Here is a 17,093-nt window from a genome sequence, read left to right as displayed (position 1 = left end):
TAGCTTAAAGCCTGATTAAATTTGAGAAAGCTTTCAAGTTGAAGCACTAATATGATGAATTTTATTGATTCCCTACTCTACCATACTCGCATCAGGTTTGTCATACCAAAGTGCGCTGTTTCCAGTTCACCGGAGTGCTATCGTTTTCTTCGAATAATCAGAAGTTTCCAGTTTTATTTTCGCCTGCGTTATCGTTGGCCCTTTGCATGGTGTCGTGAGATGAACGTTTTTGGGTGAGCTTTATTATTTGCAATCATTTTAACTTGTGACTGATGGTTATAAGATTGTGTATTCCTTGTGGGATGCCCATTGGGGGATCCTTGTAGCGTCACACCGTAGCTTTGACTTCGTTTGCAGTGCTCTTAGCTAGAGCTTTGACCTTTGAATCTTTTTGTTATACTGCTGAAGTATTAGCTTAAGAGTTAAGAGACCAATACAATGGATCCTTGATTTAAATTAACGAGGGAAAAATGTAAAAATCGAGACAACGAGAAGAATAAGAAAATTATGGTGGACTTCGATCGGACTGAAAATGAATGAATCGCAAGTGGTTGTAACGTCATCACCATGCATTTTTTTGGAGTGAAGCCGCAATATTAAATTTATCGCTTATTTTAAATTGCTTTTCTATACTTATCACAGACAAGTGACCATCCCAGTACTGAATGCATGAAAATGAATTTATAATGACAGAAATCTATTTTAAGCAGGCCACATGCGTAGTCGATGAGCAAACACCCATTCAGCTTGGCATGTAATTATAAATTTATTTATTATTCATTATCCGTTTCGATGTGAAGCATGTGGAGTAAACGTGTTTTGTTTTATCTTTTGATCTTTTCTGGCAGGCTTACAACATATATTGAATGGCAGTCAATATATAAATAATCATGTAAAAACCAAGCCCTGACATTTTTTTTCCTGGTCTAGATATATTGTTATTGCCATTATAAGTTAAAAACCTGGTATACTGTTTGTGTGTCTTGTTATAATTTTTGTTATTTTCGAATAATTCATTATTTCGTAACCCTCCCAACTAACTTCTCTGCATCATTGTTTCAATGTACACACTCAAAATGAGAAATGAGATCACACAAATAGAGCCAGAAGTGAGGTTATTTGCTGGATGCAAATTGTTTGTGATCACTTACAGACTTGCACATATGTGAAAATAATTTTTTGTTGTTATTCATATGTAGATTTATGATGCCATAAAAATTGCTGGCGATGCAGATCATGCAAGATGAAAACAACACGCTGAAATACTCTTTAGCATACACTGGATGCTTCAAAACATTCAATATTGCATCATGTGTGAGGTAATGATGATTGCATGAGTCTTTTTTATGAAAAATGGATAAATGTCATAAAATAAGAGATTTTCACCTTTAAGTTAATCAATCATAATACTAACCCTTTAACGTCCAAACCGGCCTAAACCGGCCAGACTTGGTATTTTACTGTCTTACGCCAGACGATTTTACTCGTCAATGGGGAACCCCTGGGAGTCAATTAATTAATAATAATTATAATTAATTATTATAATTCATTATTATTACTGCTTTATTTGTTGCTCTTGGAACAACTTCTAAAGTCACCTTAGCTGTCACTACTTGGGACCTTCCTATAACTTATCAATGGCATATACCAGCACCAACATTATTTAACCCATTGACTGCTGGATGAGTAAAATAGATGAGTAAAATCGTCTGGCGTTAGACAGAGTAAAATACCAAGTATGCCCGGTTTAGGCCGGTTTAGGGGTGAAAGAGTTGTTAATTATCCATTGACCCCTCAGGTACCCTAGGGACACCCCCAGTCACTCACTCAATCATTCACTCAGCTGGCTGCGAGGTAGTCGGCCGCAATCTTCCTCCACTGTTTCCTATCCTGTGCCAACCGTCAAATTTCCTCTGGTAGTTGTGGTTGCTTGCTGTTTATTACCTTGGCAATATACATGTGCTGGTGGAACATTGTTTTTGGCCTGCTAGGTTTACGCTTTCCATGCCGAGGTTGGTAGAAGGCATATTTGTTGATAGGCTCGTCAGTTGGTTTCCTCAATATGTGACCTAGAAATTTCAGCTGAAGGTAATGAATTTCTAGGATCAGAGGCTTCTGCTTGACCTGCTGTAGTACGTAGGTCCTCATTCCGTATGAAATCTAGTCTCTTGGCGCCAAGCATTATCTGGAAGCAGCTTGTTGCGAAGCTGTTCAGTTCATCTTTGAGCCTCTTGAGTCGGTGTCCAGCTCTGACAACCATATAGCAGAATGGAAAGGCAGGTTGTTTGAAACAGGTTAACTTTAAGCTCTGTTGGAATGGACTTGAATCTCCACAATTTCTCAAGCTTCCAGAAAGTGGCCCATCCTAAGCCGAGATGCCTTTTTACGTAATTGTTGGTGGATGCCATCTTTGAGCCGAGGTCCTTCACTTGCTTAATTAATTTCCTTGTTATTCAGAGTCAGGTTGTGCGGACAGTTGGTGTTTGTCATGAACTCTGTCTTCGTAATATTTATCTCTAGGCCAATCTTTTTGGCTTACTCAGCTGTGGTGTTAAGCTGGACTTGTGCTTTCTGCAAGGAGCTCTCGAGCAGGGCAATGTCATCCGCAAAGTCAAGGTCATTGATTACCTCCTCTGGATGTCTTTTGGATCTCCTTGGCATGGTGGTGAATCCATGCTCCCCCTCAGCCATTCTCATCATATAATCAATCATGATGATGAATAGGAAGTGTGCCAAGGCATCTCCTTGTAGCACTCCCATGGTGACATCTCACTCTTCGGTGAGATGTTCATCAATGTACACTGCACTTCTCGAGCAGTCGTAGAGTGCTTTTATAGCTTGTACTGTCTCCGCAGGGATCCCATAATGCCTCAGTACCTTGAACATCACTTTGCGGTTGATTGAGTCGAAGGCCTTTTTGAAATCGATGAAGGTGGAATATAGTGGCAGCTGTTGGTCATCTGCACCCTCCATCAGTCTCCTGAGAATGAAGATCTATTGGGCACAACTCTGGCCTCTGCGGAAGCCAGCCTGGTTGCATCTCAGTACTGGGTCAACATGTGGTCTAATTCTGTTGAGGAGCACTCGATTGTAAACCTTGGCTGAAATGGACATTAGTGTTATGCTTCTGTAGTTGGTCATCTCATACAGGTTTCCCTTCTTAGGCAGAGGAAATATTATGTTTGGAATCCATTGCTTAGGTGGAAACCCTTTGGTATACACCACCTATTTGAGTGCATCTGCGGTTATTGATGTATCCCAACCTGGAGACTTCCCTGATTTCAGTTGTTTAATGGCTGATCTGATCTCGGCCTGAGTGGTGTTGCCAGTTTTTATCGACAAGTCTTCGTCGGCTTGTGGTGGGTCGATGTCAGAGCTGGTACTCTAGTTGTAGAGGAGCTTTTCGAAGTACTGGCCATACAGACAGCAGTACTTCTTCACTTTGGCGGCGGCATTTGACTTTCCTTTATCGGAGAGTTCATTGACCACTCTCCAAACAATGTTGTATTGGTTCTTCTCTGCTGCATGCTTGAGTTTGTAAAGCTTGTTCTCCAGATGTTTCCTTTTGTTCTCCTCATACGCCTTGTTCAGTTGTTCGTTCAGGTCTTTACACTTTTGTCTGTTTACTTGCGTTGGTTTGTCATGCAAGATGAGCTTGGCTTGGTTGCGTTTTTCACACAGCTGGTCAGTTGTGTTGCTGACCCAATTTGGGGACTTCTTGGGCTTGGTGGATCCAACAACCTTTTCAGCAGCTGCTTCCTTGCTTCCCTGGAATTTATTATAGGACGGTGTCTTGCACATCATTGTCCGGAAGAATAGCCATCAGAGGTTCGAAGCGGTTCTTCAGTTCCAGCTGGAATTCTCCCTGTAAGCCCAGGTTTTGATCCAGCATTTTCCAATCAAACCTTTTGCGCTTAACTGGATTAGCACCCTGTATGCGCAGGCTGATCTTGATGGTTCCGCTGACAATGCAGTGGTCAGAACCTAGTTCAACTGTCCTGTGTGCTCTGCAGTTCCTAACTGAGTTCAGCCACTTGGCATTGATGATGATGTGGTCATGTGTGCTCCCATGTCCACATGTGATGTTTAGGTTGTGGGAATCGGAACTGTGTTGATCGAAGGTTGTGCTAACAGAAGCCGACAAGGAGCTGGCCATTTGTGTTGGTGCTCTCATGGTAGGTGTAATTCCCAATGACCCTTGGGTTGGCGATATGGCTATGACGTTATGGTGGGGGATGTTCTCAATGGCATCCTGCAGCTTGTCGTAGAAGTCTGCGTTTTCTTCTGTGGTTGCAGCCTCAGTGCTCAGGCAGTGCGCATAGGCAACTACTATAGTCAGCACAGGGTTGCCTTCAAGATAGGCAACTATGATCCTATCAGGCACCTTCTCAACTGTGCGCAAGTGCTTGCTCACCTCCTGGGTGAGAAGTATGCCAACTCCTCCTTGCCTCTCTACAGTAGCAAAGGAGTACGCGAGGAGTCAATCACCATCGGGAGTCCAGTGTTGGTCAATGGCTTTGTCTGTTTTCCAGTGGTGTTCCTGGATGCCAAAAATATCTATATGTTGTTGGCTGCACCCTGTGGTCAGCTGATGCAGCTTGCCCTTTTGATTGAGGGTATGCACATTATAGGTGGAAATTATCAATAGCTTGGACACTTTGAGTTTCTTCACCGACTGTTGCTTATGGAGTTGTTGGTTCTTCGTCTGGCCAGTCGTTCCAGCACAGTCGGGTCGGGAGATCCTCTCGGTTTGTCTGCTTTCTGTCATGCGTCCAGGAGCATCCTGAGGCTGATGACTGGCTGGACAATTACAGTTGAGTTTTCTTGTGGCTTTTGGAGTCAGTAGATTGGTAACCATAGGTGGGTGACTAGCCCTACGAGTGGCTGGTTTAATTTTGGAGTATCCTTCTCCTAGGAGGGTGGCCAACAGAGGCTGTCGAGCCCCTCCTGCCCTAGCTATTAACCCATAGCTGGGACATGGTCCCGGGTGCCGGGTGCTGCATTTCGTCTCTCCTCTTCCCTGTAACCTGCTCGGCTTGGTTAGACCTACCGGGAGCTTAAGCCCCCACAGATAAAGCTCACAGGGTCATAGAGGCACGCAAGCTTGCTCACCACGTCAAGGTGGTACCCTCAGTTGACCAGTAAAATCGTCTGGCTTTATACAGAGTTAAGGCCTCCTTCAGTTTTGTTCTTGGGTTCTCAAAGTTAGTCGAACTATGATTTTATTGATTTATTATAAAGACAGGAATCCAAGATCATATCGTAAAATAACAGTTCCACTTTGCCGATCTTTTCCTATAATCTTCAGCGTCTCACAACTTACACCTCTGAAAACTTCTGATCTGTCGGTTAACAGAACCGTAATTCTAACTAACTACATGTAAATGCAGTCCAGGCAGAAAGTAAAACATACATCTAAGTCATCTGATTGAAATAAGATAGGATCAACAAACAAAAATTTTAATATACAGAAAGCAGGTGTAACTAAACCACTACAACGAGGGTGGTTTTGAGGGGTGAAAGTGTTTACAACATCTAGGTGCTCTTAAAAATGATAATTATCGTTACGGTAGTATAATATTTGTGTCACTACTCGTTGTACTAATATGGCAGAGCTTTCTTGATGGTCACATGTTTTGTAATTTTTGTTTTCCTCTTTAGAGACAGCTGTCTAACCTTGCTCGCAGTTGTGACATTTTTTGTCTGTGTGATAAAGGTAATCAGCTTTGCTAATACCTGTCTGAAGTGGTCATTTCCTCTCCTTTAAGGGAAAGTCTTTTATTTACAATGATCATTTTTGCCGTTTAGGTTTTGGTATTTTTTTAGTCAAAGAAATTGCTAATTGCTAGTTTATGCATGTACATCTCTGAAAGTGTCAAAACAAAAATGTTCACGTTTTAATTAGTGGATAGTATCCCATAAAAGAAATTACGTACATTAAAAATTTTGGACAGGATATGTATCACTCTTATAAAATTATTATGACTTCAAAATAGCAGGTTATTAAATTAAAGATAAACTAGAAAGTAACATAATTATTTCAACTTTATAGCTTGAATTGTGATTTCTTTGTATTTCAATAAAAAATTTTAGTGAATAATAATTATTAGACAAAGGACGTATTAAATCAAACTACAGCTGTAGGTGAAAATAATTTTGGCTTGAAACATTTTATGGCTACTGTGGCATAAAAAATTGCATTAAACAATTAACGTGTTAAAATTTTTTTCCTAGCTTTGCAAACTCCATTCTCACCGTCATTCCCTGCCAAACCAGTACATTGTTTTTTACAGTGGTATAGTGGAATGCCTTCTCTGGTGAGACCTTTAAACTTTTGTTTCTTTTTCTGTCTGATATCTCATGTCACCATTTGTGCCTTTGATACCTTTAAAATCCTTAAATTTTTACACAAGGTTAGTTATAAATTATTGTAGTGTTTGTCATCCAGTTCCTCCTAAGGTAGGAAACGAAGAGGAATTATGAAGCGGAAACAACATCTTCAGTCCTTCCTTAGTGTGTGGAATAAACGTTTGCTTAAAATGCAACTGCAAGACATGCATGATGTGTAGGAAAACCTCCATCAGAGCATTTGCAGTTAGTTTTTTTGCAGACTTGATATCTTAAAGATATTTTAAAGAAGAAATGGTAGAGCTTTACTCAAGAGCTTATTTCATTATCTTTGAACTGAATTTGGTACCAAAGCTTAAAAACGTAAAAGACCTAAAAAAGGGATGGGACATTCAATGCGTGAACGTGCGAACCCTCCTTATCCAACTCTCCCACCCCAAAGGGCCACTGCTAGCACGCCATCTGGGTGACCCCTCAAATGGCCTAGACTGGAACGCTGCTAATCTTCTGGAAATTGAGCTCTGCTGTTTTATTTTATTTTATTTTATTTATATCATCAGAAACCCATAAGGGTTGAAACGTGCAACGGCCCCTTGTGTGTTGGGAAACAAGCTTCTGAATATTCAATTTGTCAAGTACCATATTTGGAACAACGAGAGAAACATTCACCCAATCAGTTCGCAAGAACACCGTGACGCAATACCACCAATATGTTCTTGCGCTAAATTAACTGGAGCGAGGGGTTTCCAAATATGGTACTTGGCACTGAATATTCGGAAGCTGTGAACGCGCATTACACGTTTCAACCCTTATGGGTTCTGATATCATGTAAACACTTTCTTTTATTTCGCTGGGAAAACAAGGTTACTGATCATGTGAGTGAAAACACTCTATATTTTGGCTTAAGTTGATCGTATCTCAAAAACAAACTTGGTGATGTGCATTTTTTTAGTGGTGGAAATTGACCAAAAGACCAAGATGAAACTTTCTGCAAGGTTTAAAAGAATTCTTTGTAGAGGAATCAGAGCGACCAGATTTCTGGTGGCTCTGAATCCTCCTTTTATCCATAGCCAAGCAACTAGCTCATTTTTCTCACAGGTGCATCACACCATTTATGATCAACGGGTTCTTTCTTTGTCGATTCTACCTCACAGCATGGTAGATGGAATTTTTTTGTCTGTCATCAATAGTTACATTAATTTAAGTCATTTTTTATTGAGCTTAACCTCATGAAAATTGGCAGTAATAAAAGAACCTGATGTGTATTAATGGGTTTGAACCTGTTGTGAGTGTTTTGTTTACAAACACATGGACACGCTTACCGTACAATGAACGAGAAATTTTCAACACCGCACAAAGCAAAGCTGTCAGAATGCAGTATTGAACATTTCAAGTTCATTGTACAGTAAGAAAGTGCGTGTATTTGTAAACAAAACGCGAACTACATAAACAGTCTCTAACCCTTTTAATAATTATTCAATCTGAGTTGTCTGTGTGCAATAATCTTGCAATGGCTTTTTCAGCCAATGTGAATTGTGTAAGCATAAAAAAGGGCACGAAGAAAAACAAATGAAAGCAAGATCATAAATAAGTGGCCAAGAATACTAATCTTTAATAAATTGATCAGAATTTAGCAAATATTCAGATATATGAAGTGTATTCCAATAATTAAAGAAAGCAAAAAGCATACACAAAATCAGAAATCTCTTTGAGAATCGAGTGAGAAGCAACGAAATATAGAACAGGAAACTTGCCAAAAACCACCGTCATTTTGCTTAACTCACCATTTAAAACTGAAAGACTCCAATTGGTTTGCCATTTTGTATTTGCTGGGGTGGCACTCTCGATAATTTCAGCAGTCAATAAATTAAATGCACTCTGTCAGACAAGTATGATGTCGCTAGGTAATGGAAAATCATGATCAATTTTAATCAATGAGGTGTGGCGATTATAGAAAGTGAATGAAGATTAAATGTTAAACTCTGATTATTATGATAAATTGCCATACAGTAGGCAGGGACACCACGCCAGTGTTTTCTTCTTTATAATTATACGTTGTTTAAAGAAAGTCCTTCAGGATAATGTAAAGTCTTATAGCTATACTGAATTTTTTTTTCTTTAAAATTAGTTGTAACAAGCATGCTAAAACTTTCTCCTGTTCACACATTTTCTGTTTCAGTGGAATTAACTGGTTCTACTTGGCCAAAACTGCTGTGTTCTTGGTGACGCAGTTCATAAAAGTTTGTCAGGTAGTTTATTCAAGGATTTAGAAGGTCCAAAGAGAGTGAATTTTCAAGTCAGAATAAAATTAATTATTATATGATGCCAAGTGTGAATAAATGATACGCCATTGGCAGTATTTTTCTTGGTATTACAGCTAGAAAACGTTTTCTGCAGGTGTACCTGTTGGGATTCAAATTTTTCTTGGTTTAACCTCCCCTCAATCCTCTTGGGGACTCTTTTGGTGTGAATTGGTCAAGATTTTTCAAAGCAGTTTCAGTTTGATATTATTTTCTCTGTCTATTCATTATCATAATCTATGGGGTGTGTAGTTTAATGGTTATTGCTCACAGGCAGCATTAATTTCAGCACTCCCAGTTTAGTAGAATCCCAGTTATTGTGCTCCAAAGTTGGCTCAGCTTTCCATCTATTCGTGGTGGGTAAAATTGAGTACCAGATTACAGGTTGTGCATGCAACGGAATTGGAGTGGCGCTCACCTCTGTCATAAGTTGCGGTGAAAGCTAAAATAAAAAAAGAGCCCTCTCTGAGGTTGCCTTCAACTTCAGTAAGCCTCTCTTCTTGTCTTGTCTATAACCTGAAACAAAGGAAAATCAAATTATTGATCTGGTTTAAAAAATTCCAGGAAAGAAATTGTATCACAGCATACTTACACAAATAATGCATTCAATGCAAGGCAACTGGGTGAAAACCAGGAGGGCTTATCACGATACAGTTTTTTTAACACCACATCTGGTTTTTCACCATTATAATAAAATATCTTGGGTTTTTAAAAACAAAAAAGTCTAGGATACCTAAAAAAAAAAGGAGTTAATATTTTGAGATTTTGCTAAAATAAGTCTGTTTTATTTTTGCCAGATCTTGATTGTCACCAAATTCCACTGCTGTTTGGCAGCCAGAATGATTGGATTAGATGACAAGTTCAGAAGGTACTGACAGTACTTAATGCCATCTTGATTCTATTAAAATGTGTATTGCATTGATTTGTTTGGTGTTGTCAAGGACAACAGACTGTAAGACACAATTAATGCTTTGGTGCGCAATAAAAGACAATACACACAACTTGGGCGTAAACGAGGGGCAGGGAATGTAACATACAAGAGAACCAGAAAGCAAAACGGGCAGGAGGGAGGTATTAAATTGCTCAACGGAAAAAACAGAACTAGTTGAGCTTTGGAAATGTCAAACTGAGAAGGCTCGCATGGCGGGATGAATGAAATAGCCAAATAAGGTAGTCACGTGATGGGAAGTCACGCTCTCCTCCCAGGCACTGCCCAGTATTTGCTTACCAGCATTAACATCTATTTTATTCTAAAATATCATTTAATGCTTTGGTGCGCAATAAAAGACGATACACACAACTTGGGCGTAAACGAGGGGCAGGGAATGTACTGGCAAGGCGCGGACAGTACCCACCGCCGGTATGGACCACCGGATGAGGGGCCTCGGCAACTAGCCGAGGGGGTGCCTCATGCCTGTATTGCAAGGCGGGCATAGTTGCTGGCATAATGTCCTGGGGCCAAGTTAACCCAGTCCAGCAGAGTAACAATATGCCCCCTCCCTAACGGGTCTTCAGCACAGGGCTGAAGGGGTGCCGCAGGCAGCAATTCCCCGCCCAAAACGCCGAGATAAACGAGGAGTGCCCTGTGCGAAGCCCATTTAGTGGTTTTGCTCCCAATTTGACAGGGAGAAAAAATGACCCCATCTCCACGGAGTTGCAATAGCGAAAAGCAAACATTGCCTGCCCTAAAGGTGAAAGTAGAGAACCGACGAGTGGAGATAGGGGTCGAAAGTACGACATGAGCATAAAAAACCAAAGCCAATGGGCATCGCATTAAGACTGGAGGGGATAGGACCCTCGCACAAAACATTTGACTGGAGGGGATATGACCCTCGCACTAAACATTAGACTGGAGGGGATAGGACCCTCACACAAAACATTTAGCTGGAGGGGATAGGACCCTCGTGCAAAACATTTGACTGGAGGGGATATGACCCTCGCACTAAACATTAGACTGGAGGGGATAGGACCCTCACACAAAACATTTAGCTGGAGGGGATAGGACCCTCGTGCAAAACATTTCCGTCAAAATAGTCATTTGCAATAGTACTACATGAACTTGAGAGGGCAGAAAGCCCAAGGAAAGAGAATGTCACAGAAAGCCCTCAAGTGCCGAATGGGCCTTTTTTCTTTTTTGTTTTAAAGGAGAAACATGGCATTAAGCTTAGGATAGTGCTTTCACCCATGTGATGGCTGGCATGTGGCTGAAAAGGGGATGAAAGGCAATCGTATTGAGGAGAAATGAGGGTGAGGGGGAAAGCAAACGCACACAGCAGGCTTCCAGGGGGATGCCAACATGATTGCTGTACCCATAGGTGAAAACACTATAGGTTCAGGACGATACAGGAAAATATGAATAAAGTTATCCAAGGAACTGTCATAGATCATTACTGATTGTTAGAAAAATCCAAGTTTCAATGAGATACTCAAGTGCTCTCAAGGATTCCAGGGGGTTGTTAGCAGGAGGAGCAAGAGGCCAATGACTGAGGAACCTGACATATTGTTTCCTTTGGAGTCCTGATGTAAGCTTGGTATGTGTTAGGATTCCAGCGACCCAGAATTTGAAGAGCCAGTTGAAAAATGCCAGTGGTTCTGCCGGTTGTAGCAGCACCAATACTAAAGCTGTGAGAGGCAGAGGAGGAGCTGTCATTGTCACAGAGGTTTAAGAGAAACCATAAGTTGTTGGTGTGTGAAGTCTGGGTGAGATATGGTCCACAGGAGAAGCTGAAGAGTAGCTGGCCAGGGTCTTGAGTTGCAGTTTTGAGCATATAATCTTGCAGGGCAGACGATGCATAAAGGTCTGAGTTTGACCTTGCAAAAGTGAGCCTGGCTGTCTCCCAGAAAGGGTCAGTTTTGGACTTTTAAATTGCAGTGTCAAATGAAGTAGGGTGAAGGATGTTGGGATGGAAAGAAATGTCTGTTCTAGCAAGGTGGGACTGAGGGTCGAAATTGCCATTGCAGGTAAATTCGCTGCTTCTTAAGAAGCCAAAAAAGGAAAGGGTAAATGCAGCCCATAACAGAAAGGAGTCAACATTTGGTAGACTTAAAAGGTTGTAACTTAGTATACTTAGATGCTATGGGGAACTGATGAGCTGATCAGGTGGCAAGCCTTCTTGCATTCCCATGGGAGAGCTTGATCCCCTTCAAACTTTTGTGAAGGACTTGCATAGCCAGAATGTCCAGGAGACAGCCAGACTCAATGTGAAGGTTGTCAAGTGCTGCCAGATAAACATAATCGTGCCGTAGGAGCCTGTATTGCACAGATGAGTAACAAAAGGGATCAGGGTGAACTTGTGAGCAGGTCGAACAGGGAGGGGGATATGGAAAGCTGATTAAAAATGAAGGGGCACTCCGTAGGCCAACGGGAAGGGCTGTGTAAAGGTAGTAGTGGTCTTTCCGGGCCATTCCCTGGAGCTCCCTCAGGGGTGAATGGCGATTATTCTGGAGGCAGGTTACGGGGTCTGAAATTGCGCCTTCCTGGTTGCTAATGCAACTAAAATATTGAGTACTGGTGACCAGAATTTCACAACTGGTCGCCATTGTTAAGGTCAGATCTGTTTGCCAAGAGATGTCTTACTTTTTATCCTGATACTGTTTTGAAATAGAAATGAAGGAGTTTTTCCGTTAACAGCCTCCATAACGTCACAAGCCGTTGTTTCTCATAAAATATGTATTGCAAGGGGAAAAGCGACTCAGTAAAGAGATTCAAGGACTGGTGTGAGGAATGTACCACTATGGCGGATTGTGTTCGACAGGGTGTGACTAGTGTTTCTGTAGCTGAAATTTTCGACAAACTAGGGGGCAGATAGATTTCATTACTACATGTACATTCGAGGTCGGATACATTTTCTCTCCAAAATGTGCGCTTTTGAAAGTGAAAAGGTCAAAATGCACAAGTTAATTTGGACCCTGGGTTAGATGTCTTTTTTGGAGGGGGAGGTTTGTGGCTGTTTTCCTACGAAAGTCAACATCGTAGGAAGGCCATGCCAAGCCCGTAACTTCCTTTGGGTAATCGAATGGTCGCTTGATAGGGGAACATCTCTACCGCCCTTTGGGGAAAAGAAGTGAGAAGTGCAGAACCAGGGGTGGATCCAGAGTAGTTCAAGTGACTTGCAGAAATCACTCAAATTTCTTCCAAACCTTATTTTTCAGCCTTTTATTGCAGTTCACGAAATCAACTATCCTTGTTTTAATTTTTTTGAGAAATATGACAAGAAAATCGCTCCCAATTGATCGACAGATAAACAGCTTACTTCAACAACAAATCAAAAGAAATCGCGAAATTCTGAAATCCCTGTTCAGGACAATAATTTTTTGCAAAAGAAACAACATAGTCCTCAGAGGTCCACGAGATGATGATCCACAAAATGCCAGTCTTTCTGGAAACTTTCAGGCACTATTAGAATTTCGAATTGACAGCGGCGACCAAACACTGCAACGTCACTTGAAAACTGCACCCAGAAATGCGACATATTTCTAAAACCCGTCAAAACGAGATGATTACAACTGTGGGTGCTATCATAGTGAATAATTTGTCGCAGGAAATCAGGGAGAGCAAATATTTTTCTATTATGTCTGACGAAGCAGCTGATGTATCAAACAAAGAAAATCTTTCAGTGGTGATCAGATTTCTTGATTCAACCAAAACAGTCAGAGAAGGATTTGTGGGATTCTACCTTTGTGAGGATGGAACGACAGGAGCCGCTTTCAAAGATTTAATAATTGGTGCTGTAGCTGATTTAGGACTATCTATGGATGACTGTCGAGGCCAATGTTATGATGGTGCGGGAAAATGGCATTCGGAGAGCACCAAATTTCAAATTTTCTTGGGGGAGCATGCCCCCAAACCCCCTTAGTTTAGTTGGTGCAAATCACTCATGAAAAATCCTGGATCCACCCCTGAGAAAACCATACAGAAAATGCCGACAAGGATCGAGCTGGGCTTACTTTTTCCGAGAGGAGGGGGGAACGCTTTGTGGTTTACCGATAAAGGAAATGGAAAGCCCGGGAAGGTCGTTATCTGAAAGGCGCGAGTTTTCTGGCAGCACCGCGACAAACTCAACATACTCACCCTTTAATGTTGCGCGTTTAACTTTGGTTGGAACGTGCTGATAACGGCAACTGTCTTTGAAAAATGGGGAACGAATGTTGTTGCTTGCACTGGAATGGTTGAGAAGGCCGGCGGTGAAGTCGAAGTCGTCTGTGAGTAGCAAATGGCGGGAGTTTGTCGAGGTTGCACAGATTGAGGGGGAGGCTATTGAGGTTGGAGCAGGAACTGATTTGGCGGTAGATTCCTCGATTTTCGTCCACGATGATGGAAATAAGAGTGGCTAACGTGGTTGGGGACGTGTCTGTGTGTGAAGCTCCTCTTGCTTGGAGGCCATCTTGGAATAAAATTTGACCGTTTTGACCGCTGTTTCAAGCAGCGCATCGTAAGGGATGGTGACAATAGCTGGTGGGTCTATATAGGATGAAACTTCCTCAGCAGAGGCACTTGAAGTAAAGGGGGTTCACGGTGGAGCGTGAACGTTTCTCTGCTGGTCAGATGGACGCTTGGTGTACGCGAGCTACAAGATGGTGCGGAAGGATCAACGGTGTGAAGCCGTTCAATAAATTGTTCCCGAGTTCCAGTAATAAATAAAAGGTTTGAGGTAGCAGGGGGCGTAAAAAACTGCGTTTGTGAGGTCAACAAATTCCCCAGCAAAGATTAAATTGCTCAACGGAAAAAACAGAACTAGTTGAGCTTTGGAAATGTCAAACTGAGAAGGCTCGCATGGCGGGATGAATGAAATAGCCAAATAAGGTAGTCACGTGATGGGAAGTCACGCTCTCCTCCCAGGCGCTGCCCAGTATTTGCTTACCAGCATTAACATCTATTTTATTCTAAAATATCATTAGAAAGCTTACTCCTTCCATTGTAAGGTATAAATTATAATAGCCTTTTTGGTATCTGTTATCTGTTCAGGTACTCTAACAAGGTGTTTGGAGCTTTATTAGTTGCCTGTCTTGTAATGACAATATTGGGACTTGCTACAATGAAGCATGAGTATGAAGAATGTGCAGGTACAATGTGCATTTAAACCCCCTTTTCCCATATTTTTCCTTTCATTATTTTATTAACTTTCACTCTCTTCCTGTATTAGGCTCACTTTCTCCTTATCTTGGGGTTTAGTGCTTTTTAAAATAAATGTATTGAGTATCACTTTCATGTTTCTAATCAATCTTTGTCTTTGTATTTTATTTTATATTTCACATGGTACATTGCCTATCTATCTTCTCACTCACAATTGGGAGCCAAGCCAAGTTGACGAAGTTAAATTCTACTGAAACATAATTACACGTAATTACTGACATCATAATAAAATCATATTGAAAAAATCCTGAACACTATTTACAAAATGAATGGAATGTGATAAACATCCTAAAAAAAACTGCAAAACTGCACTGAAGAAACTCAGGAGGGGTGGGAAGGAGGGAGGAGCCGGTTGACCAAGCAATGGCGGATGGCAAAAAACAAACTGAGCTGCCAACAAACCATTTGACCTAAACTAGATTCCACTTTATTTGTTCCTCATCTAGCAGAAAAACTCACTTATTCACAAATTTTACAGAAAGATCCAGGCTAAAGTACATAGCACATTCTTTTTACAGAACCAGAGTGGCTTCTTTTGTCAAGTACTGAAATTTTTATTGTTCAAGTTTTTATGGCATCAGGAGTTTTTATTACAAGGTAGACAATAACTTTCATTTGCTTTTTTTTTTTTTTTGCCAAACATACGTAAGTGAGTTTTGGTGATGTTTTTTTTTCAGAGAACTTAACACTGTTAGAATGTTGGCAGATGACAGGGCTGCTCAAAAGAGAGATCTGTGGGGGTAAGAAGGACTGTTGCAATTAACTGTTATTGAAATAAATATGGAAAACAATGGCAAGTTTACTGTAAGATAGAGTTAACAACTAGAAGCGATACCATCATATAATCATGCAAATATTTTAGTCATCTAATTAAGGCAGCTCAATCAGTGGGTTACCTTCGACTGTTGTAAACACCTGAACGCTATCACGCAAAGTCACAGTCTTATGGTCGCATAGAACTGCTCCAATGATGATTGTTGTGTTAGACAATCAACTGCTTAACTTTCAAGCCATGTGAACAATTATTTTAGAATGTGCTACAGTGTAATTGCTTGCTGTAATTGATACAAAGTTATGTCTTATCGTACCTCTTTCCATGGCTGTGGTTTCTTTTACAAACCACAAAGCAAGAATGACATTGTACTGTTACATTTGTGTAATCGATACAACTTACACCTTATTAGGCCTTTATACATAGTTGCATGTGTGTGTTTGCATTAAATAAAGCACCTTTGTTGCTGTCTGTTTGATACTATAATCGTATCCTTGCCTACTGTATTCTCCCTTTTCCCACTTCACCCTCCTTGTATTCAATAAAGCTGGACTACAGGTCTAGGTGCACACCTGTTCCGTAGCTTTGCACGTAGCAGGCTGGGTGGGGCCCTGACCCCACCTTAGCTGTAGTCACTATGATGGGCTCTCTTGATGTTATGGTATGGGTAAAGGCATTAGCCACACAGAAGCCACTGGAGCTCACACAGCTGGAGCTTAGCATGCTCTCTGTTGCCTGAGATGACTGAGAGAATAATAATTTATTATTTGCTGCTTTCCCCTGAGTGATATAATGCTAGTCCATCGCAATGTTTCCTTGGTAATATGTTGCTAGTGCACCATTTATACACCTGCTTGTTGAGAAACAGTGTAAAACAATATTTCTTCTGGTTTAAGGAAACAATGCCTCTAGCCAGTGGCCCACAGGGCAGGCGTTTGGCCAGCTAACCACTACTGCATTATTCACCATCAACAGGGTTTGCAATTAACTTTTTCGCTCAGGTGCCAGCTGGCGACTAATGGGGAAAATTTGGTCACCAGATCATAAATTTTGGTCGCTAATTTTGCATGCAATGAAAGTCATAATTATTAAATAACACCCACAAAAAAAAAAAAACCAGCACGAGAAAGGTCTATAAAGCCATTGTTGTTTTCGGCTTAATTTGGTGATGGTGTTCTTTAATTAAGGTTATTTGAAATTGAGCGAAGCACAGTCCGTGTTTTCCATAGCAAGGCAAACATGGGTCCTTTATCCTTGCTTTTCACCTCTTCAAAACATATTTCTTTATTCTCCTACAGCTTGCGTGGCAAGCAACTTACCTTTATTGCGACTAAATGCAATACTACAATTCTTCGGCGTAGGCCCCCACATAACCATAATGCTCGTACCAGTCTCCGAGCAAGATAAAATAAAAGGAGCAGCTCGTATACAGTTTCAGTAGCCTCTAGAATCAGAGGAACTTGGTTTTTTAATTTAATTAATTTAATTAATTAATTAACATACTTTTCTTTCGATATTTATCTCCATTTATGAATCACCT

General features: G+C 41.0%; 1 protein-coding gene across 1 annotated transcript in view; it reads left to right on the top strand.

Annotated features, from left to right (window-relative positions):
* Positions 1-114: 114 nt before the first annotated feature.
* The window catches only part of LOC138007915 (uncharacterized), a 23,113-nt gene continuing 6,134 nt past the window's right edge, over positions 115-17,093 (top strand). The window contains exons 1-9 of the mRNA XM_068855040.1: positions 115-233; positions 1,200-1,319; positions 5,662-5,716; positions 6,235-6,317; positions 8,528-8,597; positions 9,446-9,516; positions 14,614-14,711; positions 15,300-15,378; positions 15,459-15,521. Coding sequence (XP_068711141.1) covers positions 1,228-1,319; positions 5,662-5,716; positions 6,235-6,317; positions 8,528-8,597; positions 9,446-9,516; positions 14,614-14,711; positions 15,300-15,378; positions 15,459-15,521 — 611 coding nt within the window. The 5' untranslated portion in view covers positions 115-233; positions 1,200-1,227. The remainder of the gene's footprint in view (positions 234-1,199; positions 1,320-5,661; positions 5,717-6,234; positions 6,318-8,527; positions 8,598-9,445; positions 9,517-14,613; positions 14,712-15,299; positions 15,379-15,458; positions 15,522-17,093) is intronic.

The sequence above is a fragment of the Montipora foliosa genome, chromosome 6 (genome assembly GCF_036669935.1).
Source record: "Montipora foliosa isolate CH-2021 chromosome 6, ASM3666993v2, whole genome shotgun sequence".
NCBI classification, from domain to species: domain Eukaryota; kingdom Metazoa; phylum Cnidaria; class Anthozoa; order Scleractinia; family Acroporidae; genus Montipora; species Montipora foliosa.
This window is presented reverse-complemented; position numbering and strand designations above follow the sequence as displayed.